This window comes from Cygnus olor, chromosome 1 (assembly GCF_009769625.2).
Source record: "Cygnus olor isolate bCygOlo1 chromosome 1, bCygOlo1.pri.v2, whole genome shotgun sequence".
Lineage (NCBI taxonomy): Eukaryota > Metazoa > Chordata > Aves > Anseriformes > Anatidae > Cygnus > Cygnus olor.
The window spans coordinates 45,348,748-45,376,409 of record NC_049169.1 but is presented as its reverse complement, the minus strand read 5'-3'; the positions used below and the strand labels follow the sequence as shown (position 1 = coordinate 45,376,409).

The following is a 27,662-nucleotide window of genomic DNA, read 5'->3' as shown; positions in this document are numbered from 1 at the left end:
AATTATTTTTCCGTTGAAGTTGATCACTAAGTGGTTGCCTTGGCAGCAGCAGCAGCTGCATTTGCAGACCTATGCAGATCTGTTTTCAGCGGCTATTTGTGTGTGTGTCCAACTAGCTAGCCCCAGCTTGATAGGCCTGGTGGTGCCAGTAGAGTATGAAGTTGTGGATTTTTCCCATAGTACTGTTACTGTCGCTACTGCCTTGTTTTCAAATGTCTGTATTGTTGCAATACTCTCTGTATGCTAATAAAACACTCTCTTGGTTAAGTGCTTTTCCATCGGACCCCTCTGCGTTGCTGTTGGCTGATCTCTATTACACAAGACTGGCATTGTGTGGCTGCCAGGAACCCCTTTCCCAAGGGAACCTAATGGAGTTGTTTGAGAAGTTGCAGCCTAATATCTCCACTGGTATTTCTAAGGTAATCTGTTTTTTTTTGAGCAAATGCAAGATGATTTGTATTTTAGAATTCAATTTAAGTAGACTGAGTTTGAGAAAGGCTGAAGGGAGAAACGTGAGACTGTAAAGCAATTACTTCTGTAGCATCTGTTTAGGGCTGTGTCCATTTCCAAGAGGCTGCTGTGGGGCATGAGTTTACAGAGGTTAACTTTTAGCCCAGGGACGCTTACCTCTTCCCTAGAAGTGACTTGGAGCAAGAGCCTAATGTATTCATTCTGAATTTCCTGCTAGACTAGAGGAGCTCATCTGTTTCTCAACTCTAGGAGGAACCTAGCAAAATCAGCCTCCTGTGCAAGACATTAACCTCTTTGTAGGTGTGTATGTGTCTGCATATGTAGCCTGCATTCTCCTGCATGTTTCTGACGTATGTTCCCACTTTTTACAGGTCCGACTATTGACTGTCCGAATTCTAAACCATTTTGAGAATCCACCTTCTACAGTGATTGAGGTAGGGCTGAAATTTCTCACTTAACATTTCAAATCAGTCTGGTTTTGATGACTGTGAACTGGTTCCTGCTTTACAGAAACAGAGCATTTTTCTGCCAAAGGCTGTCCTCTGATTTTGTGCTTTCACGTTCCAGTTTTATCTGATTTTACCCCCTGCTCCCTAAAGTTTTCACATGTGTGAGTTCTGATACCTAAGTGGTGGTGGTAAGCAGAGCAAGCCCCTTGACTTTGTTCTCTGGTTCAAAAAGGCTCAGACTCTGTAGTTTGTTGATATACCTTTCAATGAGAAAGGATGCTCTAACAAAATGTTTGTAACTTGTTTGTTCAGAGTGATGGCACAGGAGAGCTCCAGTCAGTATTTGCCATATTGCTCCAAGCAGAGCTTGTGCCAGCAACAGTGAATGATTACAGAGAGAAACTTCTCCATTTGAGGAAACTAAGATGTGATGTAGTGCAGTCTACAATACCAAGTGGATCTTTGCAGGAGGTGAGTCGTTGTCAACAGGAAGCTGTCACATTCCCATATTCCAAGAGATTGTTCTTATTCCATCATATCAATTGCAGAGTTTTTAATAAGAGTTCAGCTCCCATTGCCTGTGGAACTAATGTGTTTGCTTCAATATTTAGTAGAACAGTGGTGATATCTAGATAAATGTCCCACAGTCAGTTTAATCAGTTTTTGATATCATGCAAAGGAAGGCAAATGGTTACAGGGAGAAGTGAACTGTGAGCAAATTTTAAATTCTGACTTTGCCATACCCTCAGTGTGGTTCAACAGTGGTACATCGAAGAGCTTAGCTTTTGGATCTTTCTAGAGGATGAAAATCTTGTCTAACTGGGTCTGTTGCATCTCCTCCATGGCTGAGCAAATGGAGATGTCAGTTTCTAGATGCTGGAAGGGTCACAGTTCTACTAGCTAGATGTTCATGGATTTGGTGGGAAGGTTTTTTTGTGTTTTTGTTTTGTTTTGTTTTGTTTTAATTATTTTTTATGTCTGTTGCAGTACCTTTATCATTCTTTTTACCTTGACTTGTAAGCTTTTGTGAGGAAGGGTTGTAGGTCAGTTCAGCTGCATGTCGGATTGCTGTGCAGAACTGGTTTTTGCGTTCATGCTATGTAGATACGGTGGATAGATCTCAATGCAGCATAGAGTTAATGGGGTCTACAAATTTTCTTATGAAACTGTGAAACAAAAAACAATGATGTGTGTGACTTGCTTCATTACGGGTAGTACTTCTGAGAATTTCTCTGATCAAAGTTTCCTCCTTTGAGAAGAAGAAAGGTTAGAGGTGGTTGGTTGGTCTTTAACTGTTGTTTTTAACATCTCAACTTTTTAACGTCTCAACAAGGTGGTTTCGTATGCCATTCTAGGTGCCTCTTCGGTATTTACTGGGAATGCTTTATATTAACTTCAGCCCTCTCTGGGATCCTGTAATTGAACTCATAACGTGAGTATGTGCAGTTGGATGCTGCAATCTGTGGCTCTCTCACAGAATGATTCCTTCCATTGAAGGCTGAGGGGGAGGCCTCATGGCAGCCTGCAGCTCCCTCACGAGGGGAGCGGAGGGGCAGGCGCTGAGCTCTGCTCTCTGGGGACAGCGACAGGACCCGAGGGAACGAGGGAACGGCATGGAGCTGGGACAGGGGAGGGTCAGGCTGGGGGTTAGGGAAAGGTTCTGCACCCAGAGGGTGGTCGGACACTGAGACGGGCTCTCCAGGGAAGAGGCCAAGGCAGCAAGCCTGACGGAGTCCTTTCAGACAATACTCTCAGACATACTATTTGATTTTTGGGTGGTCCGATGTGGAGCCAGGAGTCAGGCTCAGTGATCCTTGTGGGTCCTTTCCAACTCAGGATATTCTTTGATGATTGTTTTGTGAAGAAAAGCTGAGGTAAAAATGTCTGATTTGGAGAGATCTGTGCATGAGAGCCTTTGTGTGAAATCTTTCCAAATGGATTTTCTCTCTCAGATGAATTACAGCCTACATAGACTGTTAGTTTTTAACTTAATTTCTGTAATTTCTCACTATTAAAGGGAGCTTGCAACAAATATAGTTAAACAGCATCGGAATTTGAGTCCAAGAGAGCAGTATTTGATTAGTGTTTCACAAATGCTCAAGTGCATTTCAGTTTATCCATCTCTGACTTCTCTGTCCTTACTGAAAAACATCTAAACCTTAATAACATTGAGTAAGGAAGACTTAGCATGGTGACAACTGAGCTGAATACTGAAGTCAGTGTCTCTGCTCTTAGCATGACTTTATTTCCTTGTGTTTTTTTTTTTCCTTTGTTGTATGATTAGAAAGGATGGGATTTTCACCATCAAACTATTGAATTAATAAAAAAAAAATTAAATCAGCTCTTCAAAAGATATGTCCATGCTAATTCTTCCTTTGGTTCTATATGATATAACTGTACAGAAGTCAGTGGAAAGCTCAAGAACAGTTTCACTCAACTTGAGTTCATTTGAAGTCATGGGATACAACCAGATTATTTTAATAACAATTGACATTTGGGATCCATGAGTGAAGGCAAGGAAGTGCTACAGCTGTATCCTGCAGATGTCCTGTCTTTGGACACCCACATTAAAGCAGTAATCAAAGCCTCTGATTTTATTAATTATTAACTTCCCTTGACGTATGGCATTCTTTTTTCTTTTAATTTCATGCTTATGTTTTGTTAGTTCTCATGCAAAGGAAATGGAGAATAAACAGTTCTGGAAGGTCTTTTATGAACATTTGGAGAGGGCTGCTGTGTATGCTGGTAAGTCACAGCTCCTACATGGTGTTTTGACAGTAACCCAGCTAATTGTGAATGACATGTGATTATATTTTTTATGTGCCCCAAATTTACGTTTGGTGGAGGACTTCCAAACTAGAGCTCTTGACTGCCAGCGTCATGTCCAGGGCAGGAATGGAAGGGCTTGGGAGAGAACTGTCTCCTTTTGTCCTGAACACCAAGAAATAGACAGAAATGGCCCCTGTATTACAGGTGGGAGTTGCAGGTTGTGGAAAGCCATGCATCAGCTTCATCTCTGCTTAAGGCTGGCTTTTCCCAGAGTAATGAGGAACAGTAAAGAAATCTGTATAATAAGACAGACCATCGTTCTGCTCTGTAGATTCAGTGGAATTCCTGCAAACACTGTGTTTTTCTTGGGTGTACTCTGTTTACACTTGAGGTTTATCTGTGAGCATATGGAATCTATGTCACAATCTCACAACAGAGATGTGAGTATGTGGCCATTTGTTGACTCCTGTTATTCAAAAGAACTGAGCTCATTAAGGCTGTAAGACATCCTAGATTACTTTCTGAACAATGTGGGTCTTTCAGGTCAGTGTTAAATTCAGTTGTCTGAACAGGTGCTTGCCGTCAGGAGTATTACTTTCATGATGGGGGGCTGATCTCTTGCTACTTACTGACAATTATGAAGTAGCCTAAAAGATACTTAATTCATATCATCTGTTTTATAGAAATGGAGCTGCAAAATGAACTGGATGAACAGGAGGAAAGCATCGCTGAAACGGAAAGCGAGAAGATGCCAGAAGGAGGGGTGGGCACTGTTTTCCTGGAGCGGCTGAGGACTAGAACAGACTGCAGTGAGCGGCTGGACCACACAAACTTCCGTTTTCTACTGTGGAAGGCACTGGACAAGTTTCCAGACAGGGTGGAGCCTCGGTCAAGGGAACTCTCCCCACTTCTGTTGAGGTTCATTAGGTAAGTTAGTTTTATTTTTATTTGAGAGGATGCATTGCTTTCAGTTGTTTCTGCTGTTGCTGAGCTTAGTCAATGGCTAGCTCTTCGTAGACTTTATTTCTTAAATACATAACTAATATACTGCCTGTTTCCCATTACAATAACTTGTTAATTGAAATCTGGATTCTGTTAGAGATGTCACAAGAGAGGCAGGCTGAAATTAAACTGACAGCATGTTTCTGCCACTCAGTCTCTCGTTTATCACCTTGCCAGTGTCACAGCCTCATCACTGCGTTAGGGGGATGGTTTCAGTGGAAGTAAAGTTTCTGCTTTCTAAAATGAAAACACATTTTAATTTGGAATCACAAAAGATAGGGGTAGGGAAAATACTGTGTTTGTTAGCAAGTGATCCAGTTCCTCCTGGAAACAGTAAAAATTGTTTAAACAAGTTAACACTGTATTTATTTCCTTGTGCTTTCTTCATAGTAATGATGATTTTCTCTAGTTCTATGGATTTTCCTATACAATAGATGAAGGCTGTCAATTGCATTGTGAGCTCTATATATTGTCTACCAGAGAAGTTACTCTGCCAAATAGTTGATTCTGAGCTGTTCAATTTCCTGTCCCTGGAGGGAGAGCAGAGATGTGCTTGCATGCACGCACACTTCAAATAGTATGATGCACATGGGGTGATCTCATGGCCAAGAAGGGTTTCTGACAGTCCTCTTCTGTAATTAAAAAAAATGTTTTGCTTGCCTTCCTGGAAAAAATGAACTGCAGTCTGGTAGGGCATGCACCCCCTGCCCTCCACAAAGCCTCTTTACAGGTTTCTCATAATTCAAAAAATAATTCTCAAAAAAAGTTTGCTTCTTTTTTCCCTTTTCTACCCGGTACCTCTAGTCTCCTTTAGCATATATGGTTACTACCTTATATCTCTGCAATTTGTAGGCAAAGTAGCTTGTACTTACTGAAGTGTGGACTCCTTTGTGAATTTTTAGCCATGTAGTGTCCCAAGACACAGCACCATTAATTATGAGAATACGAGAACACTAGATTGTTCAGTTTCTGAAACCCTGAACCCTGAAACATGTTTCTTAATTCCTTCTTCGTATTTTCTTTTTTTTTTTTTTTTCAATACAGAAATGAGTACTACCCAGCAGATTCATTAGTGGCTCCAACTCAGGATCTTAGAAAGAAGACTTGTGGTGCAGTAGCAGCAAAAGAGTTATCTAATGAAGAAGTAAATGATGTTACTATGGAGGAAGAGGAGGAAGAAAAGGAAGAAGGAGAACCAATTACTGTAGGGCTTCCAAAAAAGAAAACAAGAAGAGCTGCTGCTAAGTAAGTATTTTTAGTTTTCCATTGCTAGTGCTTTTGTGGAAAGGCAGATTGAGTGGCTTGTATCAAGATTAAAAGCTGTGTTTACATATATATATTCCTTTTTCTTCCTTCGCTTGTATTTTGTTTTTTTTTTTTTTTTACAGTGAGTTATAAGCATTTTAGAGTAACAAACTCTGCTTGCACAGTAACAGATATCCAAAGGCCTGGCCTAGGATTTATCGTTATATCATTACCTGCCATCTGACAATCTTGGCTTGTGTTACTTTAAGTAAAACTTACGTTGTATTCTGAAGATGTTTTTAAGTACCTGCTGTATCCTTGCTTTTCTGTTTGTATTTGTTGGTCTTTTAAAACCATGGGCATAGTCAAACACATTGAAAAATTACTTAGGTAGTTTACTGCTGGGATTCTGCCATTACCTAAAAATCTTGGCCTCAGTCATTATCTTGTGGACACGGATTTTTGTGCCTTGATATTTTCATTTTTTGATGTTTTAAACTGAAGCTACATGGCATTATAATGTTACTGTTTTACAGTACTGAGTACACGGAGAACTTGGGTCTCTACGAATTCTCCATGATTTCTTTAATGAGAGCCTCTTTACCGCGATGACCTCTGCCAAATGTCATTACAATTACTTCACACAGCTTTGTATCTTGCCTTTATTTTATTTTTTTTTAATTTTTAATTTTTATTTTATTTTTTGCAACGGGTGGTGCTTGATGTGACAGACAAGTGAAATATCACCTTACATGTTGGCAATATCATGAGTATTTGAGATATAACCTGTATTGTCATTTAATCCAGGGCTTCTTATAGGTGTTTCATTTTGTTCTTAGATTCTGCTTTTTATCTGTAAATTAGCAGCAATTAAAATACAGTGACGGTCCAAGATTTTTTTTAAAACTTCCATCTCAGAATGTCCATGTGCGTAAGTAGAAACATTAGTTCCTGGTAGCAGTAACAAACCCATAAAAGATTTACTGGAGACTTGTTAATGAGTTCTGGAGTAACCTCTCTTCATCCTGGCGGTGAGCAGTTTGTGCTGCTCACTCTGTGCTGCAGGAGGAGAGCTCTGGTGGGGGCTGTGCCCCGGGGCCCTTTCTGAGGGTGGTTTGCTGGAGCCCACCAGGTCTGGCTGAGGCAGCAGAAGGACCCATGCCTGCCCCGTGCTCGGTGTGGGGCTGCCGGCAGGTGTCGTTCTCGCCCTTTGGCTCAGCCTGGCCATGGACCAGCTGAATGTCTGGAGAGTTAAGTGTAAGCCACCATGGTGGGCAGCTGCTGAATGAGGACCACCTCTGCCAGCTCCACCGTGCATGTGGTAGATGAGATCTTCTGCCTTCCTTATCCTGGTCACCTCTCTTCCCTACTACAAAGTGGAAACGGGGCAGATTTGGGGTGATACAGCCTCATTTTGGAATTGACTCCCAACTGTGCCTGCAGCCTGGAGTCCAGGCATCATCTGTGCCTAAACACAGCCCTTTGTGCTGGTAGGAGAAAGATGGGCAGCAGCTAAGGAAAAGTAAATAAAGAGGTAAATTCAGCTGTTTGGTGTTCCAGGCTGAGCTGGGAGAAGGAAGAAAGCCGCATCCTCACTGTTTGTATTCCTTTCTCACCAAAGACTGAGCCCAGCTGGTGTTACTGAGGAAATGGCCTTCTCTGTACAGCGCATGAGGCCTGGGAGAAACGGCTTAGGGGAGAGAACAGGATACAGCCTGCTGTGGCTCTGAAATGGAGACCTATGGACTTGGGATCCTGTTGTTTTTTTCCTTCTTGTTAATCAGTTTTATTAAATGTTCCCCATACGTTTGTGATAATGCGGGATTGTTTCTTTTAGACACTTTAAAAAATAATTGTTTTATTTTGTTTTACAGGCAACTAATAGCTCACTTACAAGTTTTCTCTAAATTCTCGAATCCTCGTGCATTGTATCTGGAGCAGAAGTTAAATGCATTATATACCCAGGTGATGCTATTTTCTGGCATTTAGAATTACTGCTAATAAATGCACCCTTTCTTGTCTGCAGTGTCTGTGACTGCAAAAGTGTATCATCTGAAGCCATGGCTGGTAGCTGGAAAAGGAGCTGTGCTTGAGAGGGCTTCCTAGCAGTCTTTAGTTGAAGCAAGCCCCCTTAGGTATCTCAAGCAGGTTTATGCTGGCTTAGTTTGCCAGGACTGGCTCACGTGAACAGATCTGGCAACAGAAAAGGTAGCAGGCTTTGGCAATGTGGAGGAGTGGCTGTAAGGAGAGTCTGTTCCACTTGCACAGCATCATTTGGAAGAGGATTTTGAACCCAAAGCCTGATGAAGAGCCAAAGAGATTTGTTCTTCACATACAGCGTTGTATCTGTAGAGAGCATGGCCAGTGTGAACAGTGGATCATTTTGCATCAGCTGTTCTTCCAAAATTGTTACAGTCCTACAGCTTTCAGCATTCCCCATTGTGACTTGAGATGCAAAATGTGGAAAATTCAGGATCCTCATCCTGTCTGGCATTTGGAGAAGGGAAGTGCAGCCATGCCTGTCACTATGGAAAAACATACTTCTGCAGAAAGGGAGAGGAAATACAAATCTCTCTTGAGTGTCTCTCTTTTTATTTTGTTTGTTTAGTTTTAGTGGCTGATGTTACAAGTCCTTAGCCTGGCATAGGCGTGTGCACTGGTTGTGCGTAGTGTATTTACTCACTATCAGTATCAACAAAATTGAAACTAAGATAAACAGATATTAAGTGAATAAGCAGCAAACAAGGATTAAAGAGCAGAGCCTAGATAATGCCTGTCTCTTCTAACTTTGAATAAGGAAAGCAGGAAAAAAATCGAAGAAATGCGATGGGAGAAACCAGTCTATAAAAAATAACATTAAAAAAAAATTAATAAATTTTTTCGTGAAGAATGTTCAGTTTGATAAGATTCCTTTTTGAGAGATTTCTCTGAGGGAATTGTTAAAAATATGGTTCTTAAGAGTGTTCCTAAGTCTTAGATCCTTAACGAGTGCATTTTATTAATTTTACTGGATTTTGTTGGTTCTGGGTTTGTTCAGATAATTGGGTTTTGCTCTGGTTGTTCCCAGTTTGTATTCTCTGAAGTTATGGTCAGTGGGCTGTAGAACTGTATTAAGTAGTATGAACTTGCTAGTTCTCTGGGTTTCATCAGGTGCTTGGTGTGGAAGTTGGAAGGTCCATTAGCTCCCAAACCTGAGAATCTCTGGTGACCATCCACTTCATTTCAATCAAGCTCAGAGTTTTGTGTAGGAACAGTTGGTCCACGTGTTTGCTTGCCTGTATACTTAGGAAAACACTGAGCAGATGTGTGCAGGTCAAAGCAGCGTGTGAAGAACAGCCCAATATTTAAAAAAAAAAAAAAAAAGAGGTTACTTAATCACTTACTGTTTTTCAGTTCTGTGACAGCATATTTATTATCACTGGTGTGTCCATCTGGCGTAGGGACGTCATGGCAAAGTGGCCTTTGATGATTCTAGCCTGTGCTGTTTGGCAGGAGACTGAAGAGCTGATAAGAGTGCAGCATGGGGAAGTGACCTGTATTTCTTAGTGCCTAGGCTATGAGGATTCATCTTCTAGAGAGGGTGAATCTCAGTGAGAGTTTGCATATCGGGTCCAGTGAGTGTTTTATGTTTGTCAGAGAAAAGAAAGGCAGGTGTCTTGGGATTGTTTGATTAGCCAGCTTTTTAATTGTCTTAGCAGATATACTACTGAGGTTGAAAACTCAAGCTGATGGTGGTTGAAAAGATGATTATGAAAAAACAAATATTATAACTATCCTCCTGGAGAGGAGGGTGGCAGGGGAAAGATTATGTGAACTACCAGCAGCTATGTCTGCCTTTTATGAGTGACGGTTACGTATTTGCACCTTGGCTTTATACTGACAACATACATTCTGTTTCCGTTTTGGTAAGGTAGCCCAAAACCTGCTTGAGCTTGGAAGCTTTGGGTAGTTTCATTATTTTTGTTAAGAACTTGTCTTCTACATAGGGCCTCATTTTGTTTGTTTTATCAACTGCAGTTACTGTCCCATCAAGACCAGAACGTGCAGAGAATAGCTCTTGACTGTATCATGACATACAAGCATCCTCATCTACTGCCATACAGGTAAAAACCTTTATATTATTTTAGTACCAGTGAATGAGCCTGCTGTCATAGCAAAAGTTTACTTGGAATCAGTTGCCTCAGAGAGAGAGACAGCCTTGACTGTTTGAAGAAACGTGTATAAATTGTAATTTTAACTAGCTATATATTTCCTACCTAAAACAGGAAAAATGGCCAAGATGTGGGTCCGTGCCCCCCCCCCCTTTTTTTTTTTAGTGGAAAAGGGCAATACTTTCCATTCTGTCACCCAATAGCTTGTTGCATCATTTTCAAAGAGGTCTTTTGCTGTGATGATTTATAACCACCCAGTGAAAATAGCAACATAAAACTGTTGTTTGTAGTTGAATAATCTCTTCAGAATGTGTCCAGGAGGTACTTGCCTACATAATTAGCTTAAACTTGCTGACTTTTAAGTATTTTTTGACAAAAGGGTGGGAACATGGTACTTTAATAATTTATCTACAGTATAGATAGAAAAGTTGATAGATAGTTGTATGTGTATGTGTGAGTGTCTGTTTTGACAGCCCCCACCTGCCCACAAACAATATTTATTACTCCCAGGGAGAACTTGCAAAGACTACTGGAGGACAAGAGCTTTAAAGAAGAAATAGTCCATTTCAGTATTTCTGAGGAGAACGCAGTAGTAAAAATGGAGCATCGACCATATCTCATCCCTGTTCTTATGAGGTTTGTTGTGAACTTCTGGGATAAAGGTTTCATATCAAAGTACTGTGAGCAGAGATGTAATGCTGCTGCTTCTCATTTTAAACAGTTGAGATAACCCTAAGGTTAATGGTATAGTTTGACTTCTTAGTTTGTTTTGGTTGTATGGCTTTGTTTTCTTTAAAAACAGCATTTTGGTAAATATTGTTTCTTCTAAGACTTAGAGAGAACTGTGAGACATTTCAATTCACTGAATATTATAATTTATTCTTACTAAGATAGGGTAATGCAGATTGTGCAGATTCCTTCTTAAGCAGTAGATGTCCTCAAGCTAGCCTGCAGGTACTCTAATTTTATACCTGAAGTCTCCAGCAAAGCTTCTATAGGTGAAGCAGAAGCTGGTCTTTCACTGTGATGTTTCTAAGCACTGTGTAGAAATTCAGAGGAGACTTTGGAGGGGGAATTTCTGCTTGTTTTGTTCATGATAGTCAAAATTTTTAAACCAAATCAAGTTTCTCCTGCAGGCCAGGAAACAGAGAGCTTGCTGAAAGCTAATACAACCTCTTTTTGTCTCTTGAAGAATTCTCTATGGCAGGATGAGAAACAAAACGGGCAGTAAAACGCAGGGCAAGTCTTCAGCAGGCACTCGCATGTCAATCGTTCTGCGATTTCTTGCTGGCTCCCTGCCAGAAGAGATACGGATGTTCTTGGATCTGCTCTTCGAAGCTGTGAAGCAATTCAGTAATGGTAGGTACAGGCAGGAGATTGTGAGCATATAGTACATTCTGACCTACAGGAGGATAAATACACTTCGCACTGTTACATGCTTCAGTTTGTCTCAAATGGTTTCCTTGGAAGGATGAAAGGATGAAAGTAGACTTCTGATAAGAATGGGGATTTCCCTGAGGTTTTATTTGTGAAGCACAATTGCTATCTTTTACGGATCTCAGGTCAGAAAAACTGAATGACTTGCCACAGCTGTGCACGTAAGCTATAGCAGACCAGGAATGAGCAATTACTGGTATTGTAGGATATTGGTAGCCTCCATGCTGTCCTTCTCATGTAACGTGCTGCTGAGCACTAGGCTGCAGTGATGTGATGGCAGCAAACAGAGGTTATAAGGTGCTCTGATAACTGAAGCAGTGAGAGATGAATGGATATCTGGAGCTGTCTTTATTTAAATAGCTGAATCCGAGGAACTGTAATTTAGGGCCAGGTGACACCGTTTTTTATTGTAAGTTATTTTCAGTGTCTTTACGGTGCTTCTCTAAGTTGCTGTCCCTTTTTCTATCACAGGGCCTTGCCAGACTGCAGTGCTTCGAAGCATGTCAGAGCTGGATTTAGCTAAAGTCCTGCCTCTTGGACGTCAGCATAGCCTCTTCAATGGTCTCGAAGTTGTATTGAAAAACATGGGACATCTGATCAGTCAGTACCTACCTGAAATTCTACAGATTATGCTGTGCATGACAGCAGTGGTATCCTGCATCCTCCAGCAAAGAGAGAAGGTATGATATATAGTATATGCATGCATATGTATATGCATACAAACATGTAAATGAAGTTCCTTTCCCTTAGCCTGCAGTTGTACACACACCTTCATCGATTCAGATAAAGATAAGTTCAACGCTTGCATGCAGTGAAGCTTAGCAGTTAAATGTCAGTCAAAACAGAGGCCAGTGATACTAGTCTGAAAGTGATAGAGGGCTCAGACAGTGCAGGCAGAGTTAATGTCTTTAAGAACGTGCTTTGGAGTGCATTCTTGTTTGAGTTAGCGAAGCGAGAGATTCGGAGGTTGCTACCTGTGGAAGGAAGGGTGGGCGTGAGGAAAAGATAAATGATTTGTTGTAAGGACGTAAGAGAATCTTACGGCTGGAGGTTGAAATGTCCTTAAAGATGTAGTTTCTTAGTTGCAAGGGTAGACCAGTGGAGCAGGGAGAGGAGAGGATTTCAAGTTTCTTGCCTGGAGACTTTAAAGTAAAACTTGTCTTTGAGGTGCTTTGTTGTGTTGCCAGATGCAAGGAGAGCTCAGCATTGTGGATGATCACAGTGATTATCCAGAGTGAATGTCTTCTGTCATGGGGCACAGGGAGAACATGGCTGCCAGCCATGCTTTCAGCACAATAGAAGCACATCCAGCTCTGCATCAGGAGCGGTCATGCCAATCCACTGTCACAGTTTGGGTCTCAGCCAGGTACCTGCAGAGCTCTGGGAATGTTTCTTCCCTTGGTGTGCGGTGGCTGCGCGTGCAGTAAGAAACAGGTGAGGAAACTAATCTGTTAAAGATTGGCTGCAACTAAAGAAGAGACCTGTTGTTTTATTGCTGCCCTGTGCCCAGGAGAGCACCACAGAGAGCACTGAGCTCATTCCCACACCAGTAAGACCTTAACTGTGTTAGGAGGATACAGAGGCTTTGAGTTGCCTGCTAGCTCTTCCTTTAAGCACTGCACAGCATCTTGTGGAGGCCCTGCTATTGTAGGGGGCTCTGTTGCCTGTTGTTTGGAAGCTATGACATTGAGCCAGGCTTTCATGCCTTCCTAAAACTCGTGTCTTTGCCAGGCTTCAATGCAAATAGTCTTCAATGCACAAGTCTGGTCCTGCAGAGCCTGATCATATATTAGGTGAGAAACAAGCAAACTGCACAGTCGTCATCATCACTGCAGTGTTGAAAGGAATTACAAGAGGATAGACTGAACAAGGGATGTTAGGTAATTAATGTGTTGTCACCATGCACATGTGTTCTTGTCAGGACCTGTCTGTGAGCATCCAAGAGCATTGCTTGTCTCAAAAACAATCCAACAAACAAAGCAAGCTGTTGCAGTCAGGTAGCATCCAAGATCCCATAGCTGCCTGCAAGCTGCACAAAACCTTAACTGGTCTTCAGTATGAAGGGAATGGGTAATTCTGTAGGACAGCAGCATCCTACTTAAGCAACAGATTGCATGTGCCTACATGTTTTAAACTGGGAAAAGAGTTTTAAGAACTGCTTCATTCATTGCTGGGATACGCACATTTTGTCTGGGTTACTACAGTAAACCTGTCACCATTTTGTAACTTGAGGAGTGACAGTTTATCATTTAGCTGAACTTAATTTAGCACTTCATTAGTCCATAAGATGTTAAAAGCTCAAGGAAGAGTGTAAGAAATCTGTTTATCTTGGCTAATGATTAGATGACATTCTTGGGGTTTGAGAGTAATTTATTGCAGGCTGATAATGCCTGGAGAGTTAAACATCTACTTTGACAGTTTAAGCTAAGTTATTCACTTCACGTTTCCTACCGATTGTGTTCCGTAATGAGTTTCTTTGTCCTCTCAAAGTCTTCGTCTCAGAGGGCTGCTCTTCTGGCAATTGAGCTGTGGGAGACTCCAAATTACTTTGCTTGGTCACCATTAGCAGTAGCAGCCTGGTTTGTGCTTTCTGCATAAAAGTAGATGCAGGTTTCTGCACCTGTTCCTGTAGGCGTTTGGCCCTTGAAAGCAGCTCAAGGGCTGTTTGGAAGCTGTTTCCACACCATTACATTACTATACTTCAGCACAGCATGGGAGGTCCCAGGCAAGAGCATCTTTGGTTCCTTATGCACCAGCTCCTCTTTGTTTTTTGATGTGTGATTTTGGGTGCAGAGGTAGTGTAGCAGTGAATTGCGCAGTAGCGGGTGGTGTCTTCAGAAACCCATATTCACATCAAATACAAAAATCTTGATGTCTTTCAGTGAGGCTTTGACACCAGAGCTGCTTTGCAAAATAGGAGAGATGTATGTTAATTACGTGTGGCGGATACATAATGGAGACCCTGAGGATCCCAAGATGTAGCTCCAGTCTCAGACAGTGGTCTTTATTTGCTCTGACGTGGGTCTGTTGTTTCTGAGACAGGACTCTAGGAGTTGTCTCATGTGTTTGTGCTGTAAGCTGCATTGCACAGTATGGAAGTAATTTAGGTCACTCAAGTCATAATAGACTCTTCTCCCCAAGGAGAAGAGAATGCAGCAGTGCATGAATAACTTTGTGATTAGCTGTATGGCTGATTTCCTAATTTAAACATTTTCCCCAAGGAAGCGTAGGAATGTGGGTGCTACATGGAACATGAAGCACCCCCCTGTAACCAAATGCTGTAGTCTGTCCTGCTCTGTTGGAGTGTTTCATATTCTTACCTTCTCTCTTCCTCCTCCTTCTCTCTGTCTGTTGAGTTCTTTTCTTCCTAGCAGATGTCAATGTGAGAAGTACAACTTCTCTTTTGAGAGCTGATTTAGGTCCTTACCTGTGTAAGTGGAATTATTTAAGTGTCAGGGCTGGAAATGCAGCTGGTTTGTATCTTTCTGCAGTGTGTCCAAAAAACGTGCAGATGGTACTTCAAAGCAGTCAATGTGGATTTTCATTAGCTGAAGGAGTTCTCTGTAACTGACTCATTGTAGGGATAGGCACCTTTTAGAACAATATACGTCACCTGTGAGTACACAAGTATACTGTTACGGTGCAAAAGTTAGAGGAGAAACCAGAATATTTTGATAGTTCATATAAAGGTAGTATCTGTGGCCAATGAATTCTGTATCTAATTTCAGAGCAAGTGGTTAGTGGCCGTTCTGCAAAGGTCTTACTGTTTTGTTTGTTTTCACAGGTCCAACCTCGGTTGATTAATCCACTGAAGAATTTGAGACGTCTTGGACTCAAGCTTGTGGTGGAGTTTTTTTCTGATTATGAGACCTACAGCTTTAGTGTGGAGGAGATTGATGCAGTTTTCCATGCAGTGGTATGGCCTCAGGTAATGTGTTTCTTCTTCTTCCAATCCGCTGTATGTAACCTGTACCATTCAGAGAACTCCAGCTCTCATTTGCTGGTATTCTGATGTGTGTGTGGAAAGCCAGCTTTGTGGCTCATGTCTGATTAGTCGTGGAATAATAAAGTCACTGGCTAAAGTACAAACAAATTCATCTGAATAAAATGGATGGATCTGTTCTTTAACCACAGAAGCAAACTTCTTCCCTGGATGCTTCACAGTAGCAAAATAGTACTTCTAGGTCACTGCTAGGTACACTTTGCTGCTTTTCTATCTGAAAGTTATTTCAGGTAGAACCCCCCCCCCCCCCCCCGTGGCAGGGGGTTGCATAAACAAAAGTAGGTAGACTGCTGCTGCAGGAAAGGAAAGGCCACAGCGTGGTCCGTCAGTGGGTTGTGCATTCTGCCTGCCTGCCAGGAGTCCCAATATGAGCACAGTGGTAGAGCAGAGAACTGTGGCCTTCACTAGAGAAATTCAGATCACATCTTGGTTGGGAAAATGCACTACTGGGGGAGAGAGAGAGAGAGAGGGAGAGAGAATGTGCTGTATTGGTAATGAAGTTGTGCTGGTCACATCAGGCAGTTCATATAGCTCTGTATTCACTGGGCAGAGCAACAGAGGCTTGTATGCTCCTGGTTTGTTCATGGAGTCCTTTATTACTGTCCACTGTCCCAGTGTAACAAGGCCAGGGTGCCACACAGGTGATTTACTTCTGTCCCAGGGCAGTACAATCATGTGTTTCAGGCTTTGAATCAGCAAAGCACTTAAAGAATTAACGGAGCATTGTGTTTGGAAGTGCTGAGTAAATCTGAACAGGAGGTAGAATTGTTGTTAAATAGTTAGAATTCCTGTTTTCCTGATAGATGTCAAAAAGACAGCACCGGTTCTGGAGTTCGGACTGCAGAATGATCCAGAAGCTCCCTCTAGAGGGAATTTCTGCCAGTGAACTCCATGAAGATTTGATTTTGGCAGAAGAATTGTCTGATTTGGGTGCTTTAAGGCTGTAGAACTGATGTGTATAGAAACTCGTAGAAGGGACAAGTTTTAAGCCAGCTGTGCTGGAAACTGGAGTTTGCTGTTGTTCATACCGCAGGATTTTGCTGCAGAGGCTCAATATTAGTAGCTGCATAGCAGCATTCCTGCAAGATTGGATTTGCAATTTAAGCTTCTTTGTGCATTGTTCAGAAAAGTTCTGCCTAGTTAGAAGATCCCATTCCCTGGGTGCAGTGCAGTGCATGAGCTTCTCCCAGAGCAAGGAGCATGCTTCCATAGCAGCGAGGCCATGGGGACACAGAATAGATGCTGGAATTGCAGGTGCTGTGGTCAGGGCCCAGGAGGCACAGGAGGAACAAGTGTTGGGTGTCATGGCTGAGATCTCGTAGGCATAATCAGGAGAGGTGGCTAGGTCTCTGTGGCAAATGTGAGGCTCCATGGGGAGTCACTTTTGAAGGGAGGACAAAAATGGTAGCTGAAGTAGCGTATAAATATGGAGTAAGATAACCTAACAGTGAGACCAGAAATATTGAAAGAGAAAAACAGTGAAAAATGTGCTTTCTGAAAAAGAGAGACTATAGACTGTAGTGGGGTCTTTGTTAAAAATTGGGTTTTTAAGTGGCTTTCCCTGCTTGGGTTGCATTGGTGTCTGATTTTTATCTCCTCTAGGTTTGCAGGTTGGCTTCAGAGAGTCAGTATTCTCCGACTTTTCTGCTGAAACTCATTCACACCTGGAGTAAGAATCCCAGGTAAGTATTCTCACAAAGATGCACAAGTACTTTCTTGAGTATACAAAATTATTGTAAAAAGCAAACAGAAAACTAAAAAAAAAAAAAAAAAACGCTCTTAACAAGTTATGAATAATTGTGTCAAAACATTTCTTTTCTTTTTCCAGTGAGCTGTTACTCTTTAGATAGCAGTCCAGATGCAGTTCGGAAGCTTTGCAATTTATGCCAATTACACTATTTTTAGTGGGTTGCTTTTCTTATATATGAACCAAACAGATACATAGTCTAAACTCAGCTCATGGCTGAGGAAGAGGTGACTTGTTAGAATATGTCTGTGTCTTGACCAATGACTTGTATTTAAGTCTTGGGAAGAGGGGTGCGTGTGGAGAGAGGAGGGAGCAGTTTTGCAAGATGATTTCATTTGTGTTTTTTCATGCCGTTTCCTTCTGTTTTATGAAAGAATGTAGGCAAGTTCAGCACAGAATCTGTGGCAGATTCTGAGACTAAAAATTGTAAGAGAGCTTTTTTTGAAGTAGACACTGAGAAATTCTGTCTCTGCTGTCTTGAGTGATTTTTACATTTTCCACTGCCTTCCTGCTTTTCCTTTTCTGAAGTATCCAGCATGTGTTTTAAGACCTGTCATTTGTAATGATAATGAACTTGCACACAAACTTATGTTAAAAAAATAAAAATGTATTGGATTATTGGGATAGGAGCAGACTCTAACAAGAGACTTGGACAAACATCTCTGGAGAAAGGGCTAAGTTTAGTTGATGCTATCTTGAAGCACAAGAAGGGACTTGATGACCTCAAGCTGCATTCTTTCTATTCGTGACACTGTGTTTCTGTGATGTTTATGGTTTTTCCCTGTTTGAAGTAAAAGACAGTCATTATCTGTTTTATATGACTTTGACTTTTTGTACAAAATAACTATAAAGCTTGATACTTTAATTTTCAGCAAAACTTTTTTTATAATCTTCCTCTCAGATATTTCCCGTTGCTGGCCAAGCAGCATCCAGAACGTCCAGAGTGTGACATACTGTCAAATGTGTTTGCTGTGCTGTCAGCCAAGAATCTGTCTGAGGCAACATCCAATCTTGTGATGGACATAGCTGATAGCCTTCTCAACAGCCCCAATTTTGAACCCACGGAGCAGGTTTCCAGTTTGAATGTGACTGACTGTGTTGTCATGGACACTGGAGAAGTGATGGAAGGTATGCACTTATGAGAGTTGTAAGAGGCCTGTTGGATGCTTTGGAAGGAGGTATTAGATCATGACGAGGTTGTCTTTGCCCTGAGTGAGAATACTGGGAAGGAGAGCGTGGAAAAATCACTGTACAAATTCGTTTTGACATGCTCAAGAAGTGTAAAGTTCTACTTGTCTCGTGTCAGGTGAGATTCACATTTGAGCATCAGGGTCCTGAGCGTGGAGAAAACTGCATCTGTAAGGACTACAGCCGTTTTAGGAGGCAGTTAGTATCTTTGAGGAACCTCCTTGGTACTTTTTGATAAGCCTGCACCTTCTAGGGCTGTAACTGAAATCTATGAGGAGAGCTTTTATTTTCTCTATTTGGTCCTAGCTCAGACACATTAAACTTGTTCTCAGCAGGTATCAGTGCGTGTTCCTAGCAGCCCTGGACATTCATAATTCCCACTGATTTTTCTTCCACTGATGAAACCTCCTTTGTTTGTATTTCCTCAGTTGTTTGCATAGGGCTGAATATCCTTTCTGTTGCACAGAGCTTGTTTTGTTGCTTGCAACACAAAGGTGAGTGCTGCTAACTGTTGTATCCTTTACAGAGACCATTAGCCTAGGTTGCCGTTTGGTTCTGCCTCATGTTCCTGCCATACTTCAGTACTTCAGCAAAACAATGTTAAATGTGGAGAAAGTGAAAAAGAAGAAGTACAGAGCTCAAGTCAGCAAAGAGCTGAATATACTTTCCAAGTAAGTGATTTTTTAGAGCTCAAAACGCTTGAAGGGTTGGAAAGAGGGAAGAAGAAAGAGGCTTTTCGTAATAGGCTGCAAATTAGAAACATTGTCTGAAACTTTAGATTTACAGCATTTGAAAATACCTGCATCTATCATTGACCTTGGAAGTTGCTGATGACCGAATGGAACAGTTTTCAGAAATGGATTCTATCTGTTTCTATTGCTGGTACTCAAAACCAGTACCTCTTGGTATAGGAAAAGGTACAGAAGAGACTGCAGTCTGAATACTAGGGCTGATACCATGATTTTTGTAGAGAAGACTGTTAGCCTGGATGCAGATGGATGGGCTGACAAAACCCCATGATAGAAACAACAGTGCTGACTGAGTTTTTTATACTGGTGACTGGACTGGTAGAAAACAGTAAATTACATTGTCTTATCATGCAGGATCAGCAAATTTATACAAGAGAAGAGTCAGAATTCAGTGCTTGTGAGCCTCCTCCTCCCTTTCCTTCACCAGAGTAACATGGAACAAGTAAGTATAAATGACTTCCAACCCCCCTCAACATTGAAAATGCATTTTTGCTTTACTAAAGTAGATTTGTTTAAGGTGTGGTTAAGGCTTATTGGTTACATGCAATTTCTCATGATTAGCCTGAAATCAAGTCTTCATGTGTTCGTAGTCCACTCAGCACCCTGTCATTGTGTGTTGAAGGGTTCAGGTCACTGGATGCTTGGCAGGAATGCCTATGCCCAGGCTGATTGTTTCCCCTTTTTCTGGGGAAGCTTTGCAGAACTGTTTATACAATGTTTACTTCCTTTGCTGCTGTAGTCAATTCACCTAATTCCTTGCAAATTTTGAAATAATCGCTCTCTTTAACTTGTACTTCATGCACCCCAAATTCTAAGGCACAGCATATGGACAGAATATGAGTATATGTGAATGTAGTGCATGCTGTGTAATGGGCAGTGCTTCATTGGTCTGTTGCAGGATAAAAGGCAAACATTGTACAGCACTATTAATCTGTTGTCATATCTCCTCTTTCCATTCCAATCTCCTTCGACTGTTAAGGAGCCCACCTATGAGTACAGAAGTGTATCTCAAAACTGAAACTTTTATAAAATCCTAAATTCTTCGGGCATGCAGAGCTCTTCATGGTTTAAGCTTTTGCAAACTGTTAAATCAAGCACTGAGGATAGCGCGGTAGACTCTGTAGCCTGGGGTCCTGTTTTCCTCTCTGCCCAATCTCGTTTTCAAACATACAGTCCCATCTAATAGGAATGAATGTATTGATTTTTTCAGCCTGATTTGCCTGGATCCTTGGATCAAGGTTTGGGTCTTGTTTTTCATTAAATGATAGCGCAGATACTCAACGAGAGGTTTTGGGGTTGTGGAAAGAACTGCTAGGCTGTAGTTTCTGCTTTGCAAGTGGTCATTTAGTTATTCACAGACTGTCTTATAAATTTGTGAATCATTAGGGGACCGTATATAATTACCATTCAGGGAGATCATACGAGTAGATGTACTGTTAATGTTCATTTAACAGATTAAAGAAAGACTGCTTTTTAAGGCTCTGTTAGTTTTTCTGATCTTTGAGTCATCTGAGGAAAGACAAAAAAGAAGTTTCCATTGTGATAGCACTTCTCTCTTACTGTGCTTGTGTCTAATTGAAAGGTTGCAAGCGCTTCTAAGATGTGATGATTGCATTGAATATGTCCTCCTAATTTTTTGCTCTCATTCAGTATCTGTGATCTGACTAAAATACAGCAAAGAGGTTAAGTTCACTCTCTGTCTTGAAATACTTCCCAAGAAAATATCCCGAGTAATCTCATGAGGTTTTGGTAGTTATTGACAGCTATCCGTCTCTTTCAGGATGCAGAGATTGACATTCTGGAAACAGTGCAGAACTTGCTGAGACATTGCTCAAACCCTGCAAGCTTTCTCAAACCTCTGGCAAAGCTTTTTTCTGTCATCCAGAACAAACTGTCTCGACAGAAGTTGTGCTTGGTATTTCAGGTATTGCATTTTTGTGTGTCTTTCTGTGCATTTTTTCCTTGTTTTAACAGAGCAAGAACAGAATAAATACCAGGATTTATCCTTATTGTACATGAGCTTAAAAACCTTTTTAGTCTCTATCATCTGTTAAGTGGAAGTGAACTAACAGAGTTGCATATGGTACACACTAACAAACTGTGAGAAGACTTATAAAACTTTTGGCTTGTAGCCTTGTTGATGTGAGCATATCCAGGGTTCTGTTGTATAAGAGAAGCCAAATAAAGCACACTGGCTTTCAGCAGCCTGAAGCTGATTTTAATTTTTATTCTTCTCTCACAGATTTTTAGCAGTCAGGCTGTTTTATACTTTGAAATGACTTATATAACTTTTTTTTCAGTAGGAAAATCCAGCAAACCTTCAATGTAGATATTTAGAAACTTAGGAAACTAAGACACGTATATTTCCTACTTACAGAATAAAGACAGCGATGGCAAAATGGCTCTAATTAAGCTTGTAACAGGACTGATACTGTCACTTCAACCACTTGAGATTAAAAAAAAAAAGTAAAGTCTCGAGTCTTCCAAGTTTCTAAAAACTGTAACAGTTAAACTATTTTCTTTTATGTTCCTTTTTAGACTTTATCTGATTTGGACAGTGGATTGAAATACATTACTGATGTTGTTAAGGTATGTCCAGGTTTTTTGCTCGCTTTTTTCCTCAACATTGTGCTGTAGCATTTCTAGCCTTTTTCATGAATGACTTGTTTCTCTCTTAGCTAAATGCCTTTGATCAACGGCATCTTGATGATATCAACTTTGATGTACGTCTGTCAGCATTCCAGTCAATCACAGCCCACATCAAAGAAATGCAAGCAGTGGATATCAACTTCCTGATCCCCGTTATGCACAACTGCTTCTATACTATCCAGGTTGGCTAAATGTTCCTTTTTCCTGTTTGGAAAAGAGGGCATTAGTTCAGAAGTAGAACTTCTACAGGAAGGTTTTTGAGTTGGTAGAGTTGTTGGATCACTACAGGCTTTGTTATGCTGTGTACAGTGGTACAGTTCAGTCCAGTCTTTTGAGGAGAAAAAGGTGTCATCTCCAGACTCATGCTGTACTATTTCTTCATCCACTCAGCTAGGGGATATGGCTCTTAGTGACAACGCAAGCCTTTGCTTGACCGGTTTTATCCACCGCCTGGCAGAAATCGACCATACGGAAGATGACTACAAGGAGCTGATCCAGCACACTCTCCTGGAGTCTGTGAGAAGGGGGCTGAAGAGTAAGACTGAGGTAAGGCACTGTTACCTGATAACATCTCCAGCTGTCTTCAGGACACCAGGGCATCTGAGACTTTTCATAGATGAGTCTTTATCCTAGCAACAGATGCAAAGAAATGCAGGTGCCCACTGTAATCAAAATTACCCTGCATTTGAAATCTTACAAAAATCTTATAGAACTCTGCTGTTGTTTGTTTCTTTGCTGCTGTTTAGCTTTTCTCAGATATAGCTCATTCTTTGGAGGGGAGACTTTAATTTATGTGCAGTCCAAAATACAGGAGTATTTCCTGATACCAAAGAATAGGATCTGTTGGCCTGAAACGCTTTGTAAGTGATCGTATAGCTGATCTGAGGAGTGTGTAGCTGCCTTTCCAAGGAGTGCTGAACCTTCGCTGCTTGCTCTTTGCAGAACATCCAGCAGGACTACACATCGTTGCTTTCCTGCCTCATTCAAACATTCCCAGCAAATCCTGAATTCCGGGACTTGGCCCAGCTAACCAACCGCCATGATCCTGACATGGACTTCTTTGAAAATATGAAACATATGCAGGTAAAAGGCAACACACATTCATTCCATAATGCCTCTTTCTCCTTACCAAAGTAAACGCATTTTACTGTGGAGTAATGTTTTCCAAATCACCTTTGCTGTGTCTCTAAAGAACTGAACCCATATATCATTAGATGTCATTAAAAAATAAAAAGGGTTGTGGTCATTGAGGTCACATGGGTGATTGTGAATCAGAGTCACAATTCCTTAGTATTTCTATCTATAAATATTTTGTTTTCTTAATTTAGCTGCACTGTTTTTGTCTTCCTACTTTAGCTTTAAAAAGTGCTTTCATTTTAAGTGATTGTTCATCTCATTGAGTAGGCATCTCCACCTTACAACCCATGTGTGATCCAACACACAGACAACAGTAGTGTTCTGAGGATCCTGAAGATGATATAGCAGAGAGCAGGGGTTTTTTATGTGTTTTTTTTTTTTTTCTTAGCTTGTTCCATGCTATTGTCTGTATGGAGGCTCTGCAGCACTTCTCTATTCCCAGGTCTTTGAAATATAAATGCTACATAAAGTTTGGGTACCTGTTTTTTCTTGTTGTAGAATGAAAATACAGCATTTCTTCTGCTTCCAGAAGTCAGAGCATTTGGTGAATTTGTAGTTATATGCTGAATCTAAATTCTCTTCTTGTAACTTGTCAGGCCTTCTCATCTTGTATCAGTTGCCTCTCTTGTCTGATACCTGAAAATACGACATTCTTATGCCTGTGAATTCACAGTGAAATATCTCACTGAGTTGGAATATTTATTGAAGCAAAAAGCTAGTGAAGACCCAAACATGAATGAAAAGGCCATGTCCTGTCCTTGGAAATGACCGTACTGTGTTTGTCGTTACTTCAAATTGAGCCACCTTCATGTATGTGCTTCCTTGTGCTAGCTGTGACTCAAGGGCCACCTCATTCACTGCCTTTTGTGTCTGGCTCAGATCCACAGGAGGGCACGAGCCCTGAGGAAACTGGCTAAGCAGCTGACTGAAAAAAAACTTGTGCTGTCTTCCAAATCCCTGCAGAACTACATCATGCCTTATGCTACTACTGCCATTTTTAGTGAAAAAATGCTTAAGGTAGGCTTTTAAATTTGATTTAATTTTAATATTTTCACTTTTCTTGTAGTATACTGTTAGTGGGTTGGAGTTCTGTGTGTGTGTGGTTTTTTTGTGTGTGTGTTTGACTTGGGGTTATATTCGTTTGCATTTTTGTAATCAGTTTATTTTTTTCCCCTATGTCTCCAAACTGTTCTCATCACGTTCAATTGTTTATTAGTCACTGTCTGACAGCAGAATATGTGTGGTAGGGAGCATAGGCTGTAGCTAGTAACTGAGGCGGTAATAAATACCTGGAAATCTGCTTTGTGAGCTGTGATTTTTTTTATTTTTTTTTTAAACCTGGGAGGTGACCTAAAAGAGCTGAGTACCTACCATCCCCACTAGACAGAAGTTACTTCTTCTGGCTCTTGTTGCTTTGAGTAGAATATACTTTAGAATGCATGAATGCTAACAGCAACTGTATTTCTGCTCTTTGGGCAGCATGAAAATATGGTAACAGCCTCTGTTGAAGTTGTTGGAGCTGTCTGCCGACATCTGTCATGGTCAGCGTACTTGTACCACTTAAAGCATTTCATCCATGTCCTGCAAACGGGGCAGATCAATCCGAAGTTGGGAGTCAGGTGGGTACTGTGAACAACGCTGCTCTAGGTTCCTACAAAGGCTAAAGCAAAATTCAGCGTCTTAAGGAACATCGCATGAAATTTAACCTCTTCACAGGCATGAGAGATTGCACACCTTGGGGTGGGCTTAGGCAAATGAAAGTGGACACGGCTTTGCGATTGATCGTGACTGAGCTGTGAAGGATTAACAGGTTGTTGCTTTCTCATGCTGTGTCTCACTGTGTGCATGTGAGCATTAGCAGTTTCTGCTCCTGCTTGGTTGTACCTGCTCCTGGGGTACCTCCATTGCTCCAGTACCACTGTCTGTGAGGTTTCACAGTGAGCTAGGCCACAGAATGCATCTAGCTGAAAAGCAGCCAGTTTCTATTTCCTAATTAGTTATTTCAGGATAAACCTCTTCAAGCCTCACTGTCACTGAGTCTGAAATTTTTTTAAATGTGTTTTTAAGACTTTCTGTTGTGTAATTCTACACAACAGAGCCCCACAAGCTCTCCTTGTGGGGAGAGCTAATCTCTCTCTGTGTGTTTCTTCTGCAGCTTGTTAGAGACAGTTCTGGAAGCCTTTCACTTTGACCATGAAACGCTTGAAAAACAGCTTGTGACCATTGAGAACCATGGTGAGCTTTCTGCTGCTGGTTGTAGAGACACTCCCTTTAATTGCTTGAAATGAAGCTAATTGACATTTTCTTACTTTTGAGGTCAGCTACTCCCAGCTTTTTTAAATGTGCGTGTTGGAAAACTAGTTTTAACTTCACTTCTCAGGAGCAGTGCAGACTGACCTCCTATGTGCTGACACAGTGAGGAGAGGTGAGGGGAATCACCTCCTCATTACTTCTCTGTCCCGGGCCTCCATAAGCCAAACCAGCCCAGACTGGGTTTATGCTCATCTAGGAGGTTCTCCACGGTCTGCACATACCCATATGGTTGCTGCAACATTTTTGTCCTTGCTCTTGGCCACTCTAATTGTTATCTGCAGCTTGAGCAACATGCTTTATGGCCCTGCTTACCCTGTGGTTTCATGGGAAGAAATTACATCTTTGACTTGTCCACCATTGTGGTTATCTATCCTGTGGCCTTTGGGATATTCTGAGCAAAGAGGAGGATATCACACAGCTGTGCTTGTCAGTACCTCTTCCCTTGTGAAATGACTAAAGGTAAGGGAGTGACACTTCCCTAAGGTTCAAGGGCATTGACCTTTGTTAAACTGTTACTGGAGTTCAGCCAAAGAACAACCTACTCTTTGCTTTAAGCCTAGCCCTGAGGGGTGATTATGAGAAACCAGCATGCCAGAGCTTCTCTGCCCAGTAAAACAACTCAATGTTTACTGATTGTTTGCTGTTACTGATGGTAGGTAGAGCTCTGTTCAGGTCAAAGCCATCACAGGAGTCTGCTTTGAGGGTTTGATTTTTGTGGCCTCCTGTATTTACCTGTGATTTTTGACAATTACTTGACAGAAGCTGCTGACACGGATATCAAGCCAGTGGTGGAGGGTGAAGAAGCCATGGAGCTGGAACAGAGTGAAGAGGAAGAGGAGAGGGTTGAGGAAAACAAAGGGGAGAATATCCCTGAGGAGCCAACAGAACCTGCGCTGGTCCAACCTGAACAGGCAGCTGAGACAGCTGAAGACACTGAGCAAGTGGCCAGACCTGTTTCTTTCTTACCCCGAAATAAAGAAGAGCTGGAGTGTTTGATCAAACATATTCAAGATACAGTTGTAGTCAACATCTTGCCTAAATTGCACAGGTGTATTGTTGCAAAGGTAAGGAGCTGACATTGGAAAGGCAGTTTGCAGGCCTGAGATGCTACTGTGAGGGTTGAAGTGGTACTGGAAAGAGCCCTGTTAAAATGCAACACATTTAAAAAAAAAAAAAAAATAGACACAACTGGAGAGAGACTGCCTGAAAGAACGAAAGAGGCTTCATCCCATTTGGCATGTCATCAAGATTGCTGACCAACCCTCTGGTCAGTGTGGGCGTGAAACAGCTCATTTAGTGCAGCCTCTTGAACAGTTCTTGGCTACTTGCTAGCACCCAACTTAGCTTCTGTATTGAAAATGCAGGGATTCGCCTTGCCTGTCTTTTAGCTATCTGTTTTTTTCCTGTAGTTAGCAGTGGACAGCACCTTATCATATCAGCCTCTTCTCAGGGTTTGCTGAGAAAAAGCAGGACTTTTTAAAGCTGGACTGTTTAAATGTCTGTTCATTACACTTTTTATATTAAAAGTGCATTGTCTCTTGCTTTGTCTTAAAAAGGTTAAAAGAGATGAGGAACACAAGCTTGTGAAATCCAACGTTGTGAATGACGATGAGGTAGTTCGTGTTCCTTTAGCTTTTGCAATGGTCAGGGTGATGCAGTGTCTTCCCCAAGAAGTGATGGAAGCCAACCTGCCAAGGTAGGTCCCAGAGGATCTCCTTGAATACCATTCATTTTGCTGGGATTGAGTGCAGGTACCTTTCTTAAGCTGTCGTTGTGCACATGGCTAAATCCAGGAGGGGCCTTCTGACAGGCATTAAATACTTTTTTTTGGAAGCACATTTTCCTAGTTACATTCCCCTTTGCATTTGATTGCTGTAAAGCTAAGTTTGAAAGAGACTTGGTAAATCCTTAAATAAACGCAGAGCTATGAAGCAGAGTGTGGAGGTAGGGGTAGCAGAGCTGGAGAAAGAGTCGCATACAGAAGGAAAAGACAAGTCTCGAAAGTCTCTTGAAGGACAACGGATATGTGACAACGAAGCCTGTGGGGTTGGCTTGAAGCATGTCTGTGCTTGTAAAAACATCCCTGAAAGCACCCTCCTTGGCTAGCAGTGTAATTAGTTCTGTGTTTGGGAGCAAACTAAAACTGTCCATCTGTGTTTCCAGCATCCTGCTGAAGGTCTGCTCGTTTCTGAGGAACAGATTTCAGGAGATCCGGGATGTTGCCCGTAACACCCTCACTAAAATCATGGAAGTGTTAGGAGTGCAGTACCTTATGTACATTTTAAAAGAGATGCGGTCTACTCTTGTCCATGGGTACCAGGTAATGCTGAAATTCTTCGTCTTTTGCTCTTT

At 41.5% G+C, this 27,662-nt stretch overlaps 1 protein-coding gene across 1 annotated transcript in view; it reads left to right on the top strand.

The window, feature by feature from the left end:
* Window positions 1-27,662, top strand: part of UTP20 (UTP20 small subunit processome component) — a 64,582-nt gene that overhangs the window by 18,608 nt on the left and 18,312 nt on the right. Inside the window, exons 16-43 of the mRNA XM_040556158.1 lie at window positions 269-419; window positions 843-905; window positions 1,233-1,391; window positions 2,276-2,352; window positions 3,586-3,665; window positions 4,373-4,616; window positions 5,736-5,936; window positions 7,811-7,901; window positions 9,954-10,039; window positions 10,598-10,723; window positions 11,280-11,446; window positions 11,996-12,204; window positions 15,309-15,452; window positions 17,130-17,209; window positions 18,176-18,402; window positions 18,989-19,133; window positions 19,566-19,653; window positions 20,992-21,135; window positions 21,750-21,800; window positions 21,890-22,042; window positions 22,251-22,406; window positions 22,803-22,943; window positions 23,877-24,014; window positions 24,477-24,616; window positions 25,153-25,232; window positions 26,070-26,374; window positions 26,867-27,006; window positions 27,474-27,630. Of these exons, the coding sequence (XP_040412092.1) occupies window positions 269-419; window positions 843-905; window positions 1,233-1,391; window positions 2,276-2,352; window positions 3,586-3,665; window positions 4,373-4,616; window positions 5,736-5,936; window positions 7,811-7,901; window positions 9,954-10,039; window positions 10,598-10,723; window positions 11,280-11,446; window positions 11,996-12,204; window positions 15,309-15,452; window positions 17,130-17,209; window positions 18,176-18,402; window positions 18,989-19,133; window positions 19,566-19,653; window positions 20,992-21,135; window positions 21,750-21,800; window positions 21,890-22,042; window positions 22,251-22,406; window positions 22,803-22,943; window positions 23,877-24,014; window positions 24,477-24,616; window positions 25,153-25,232; window positions 26,070-26,374; window positions 26,867-27,006; window positions 27,474-27,630 (3,943 nt within the window). The remainder of the gene's footprint in view (window positions 1-268; window positions 420-842; window positions 906-1,232; window positions 1,392-2,275; window positions 2,353-3,585; window positions 3,666-4,372; window positions 4,617-5,735; window positions 5,937-7,810; window positions 7,902-9,953; window positions 10,040-10,597; window positions 10,724-11,279; window positions 11,447-11,995; window positions 12,205-15,308; window positions 15,453-17,129; window positions 17,210-18,175; window positions 18,403-18,988; window positions 19,134-19,565; window positions 19,654-20,991; window positions 21,136-21,749; window positions 21,801-21,889; window positions 22,043-22,250; window positions 22,407-22,802; window positions 22,944-23,876; window positions 24,015-24,476; window positions 24,617-25,152; window positions 25,233-26,069; window positions 26,375-26,866; window positions 27,007-27,473; window positions 27,631-27,662) is intronic.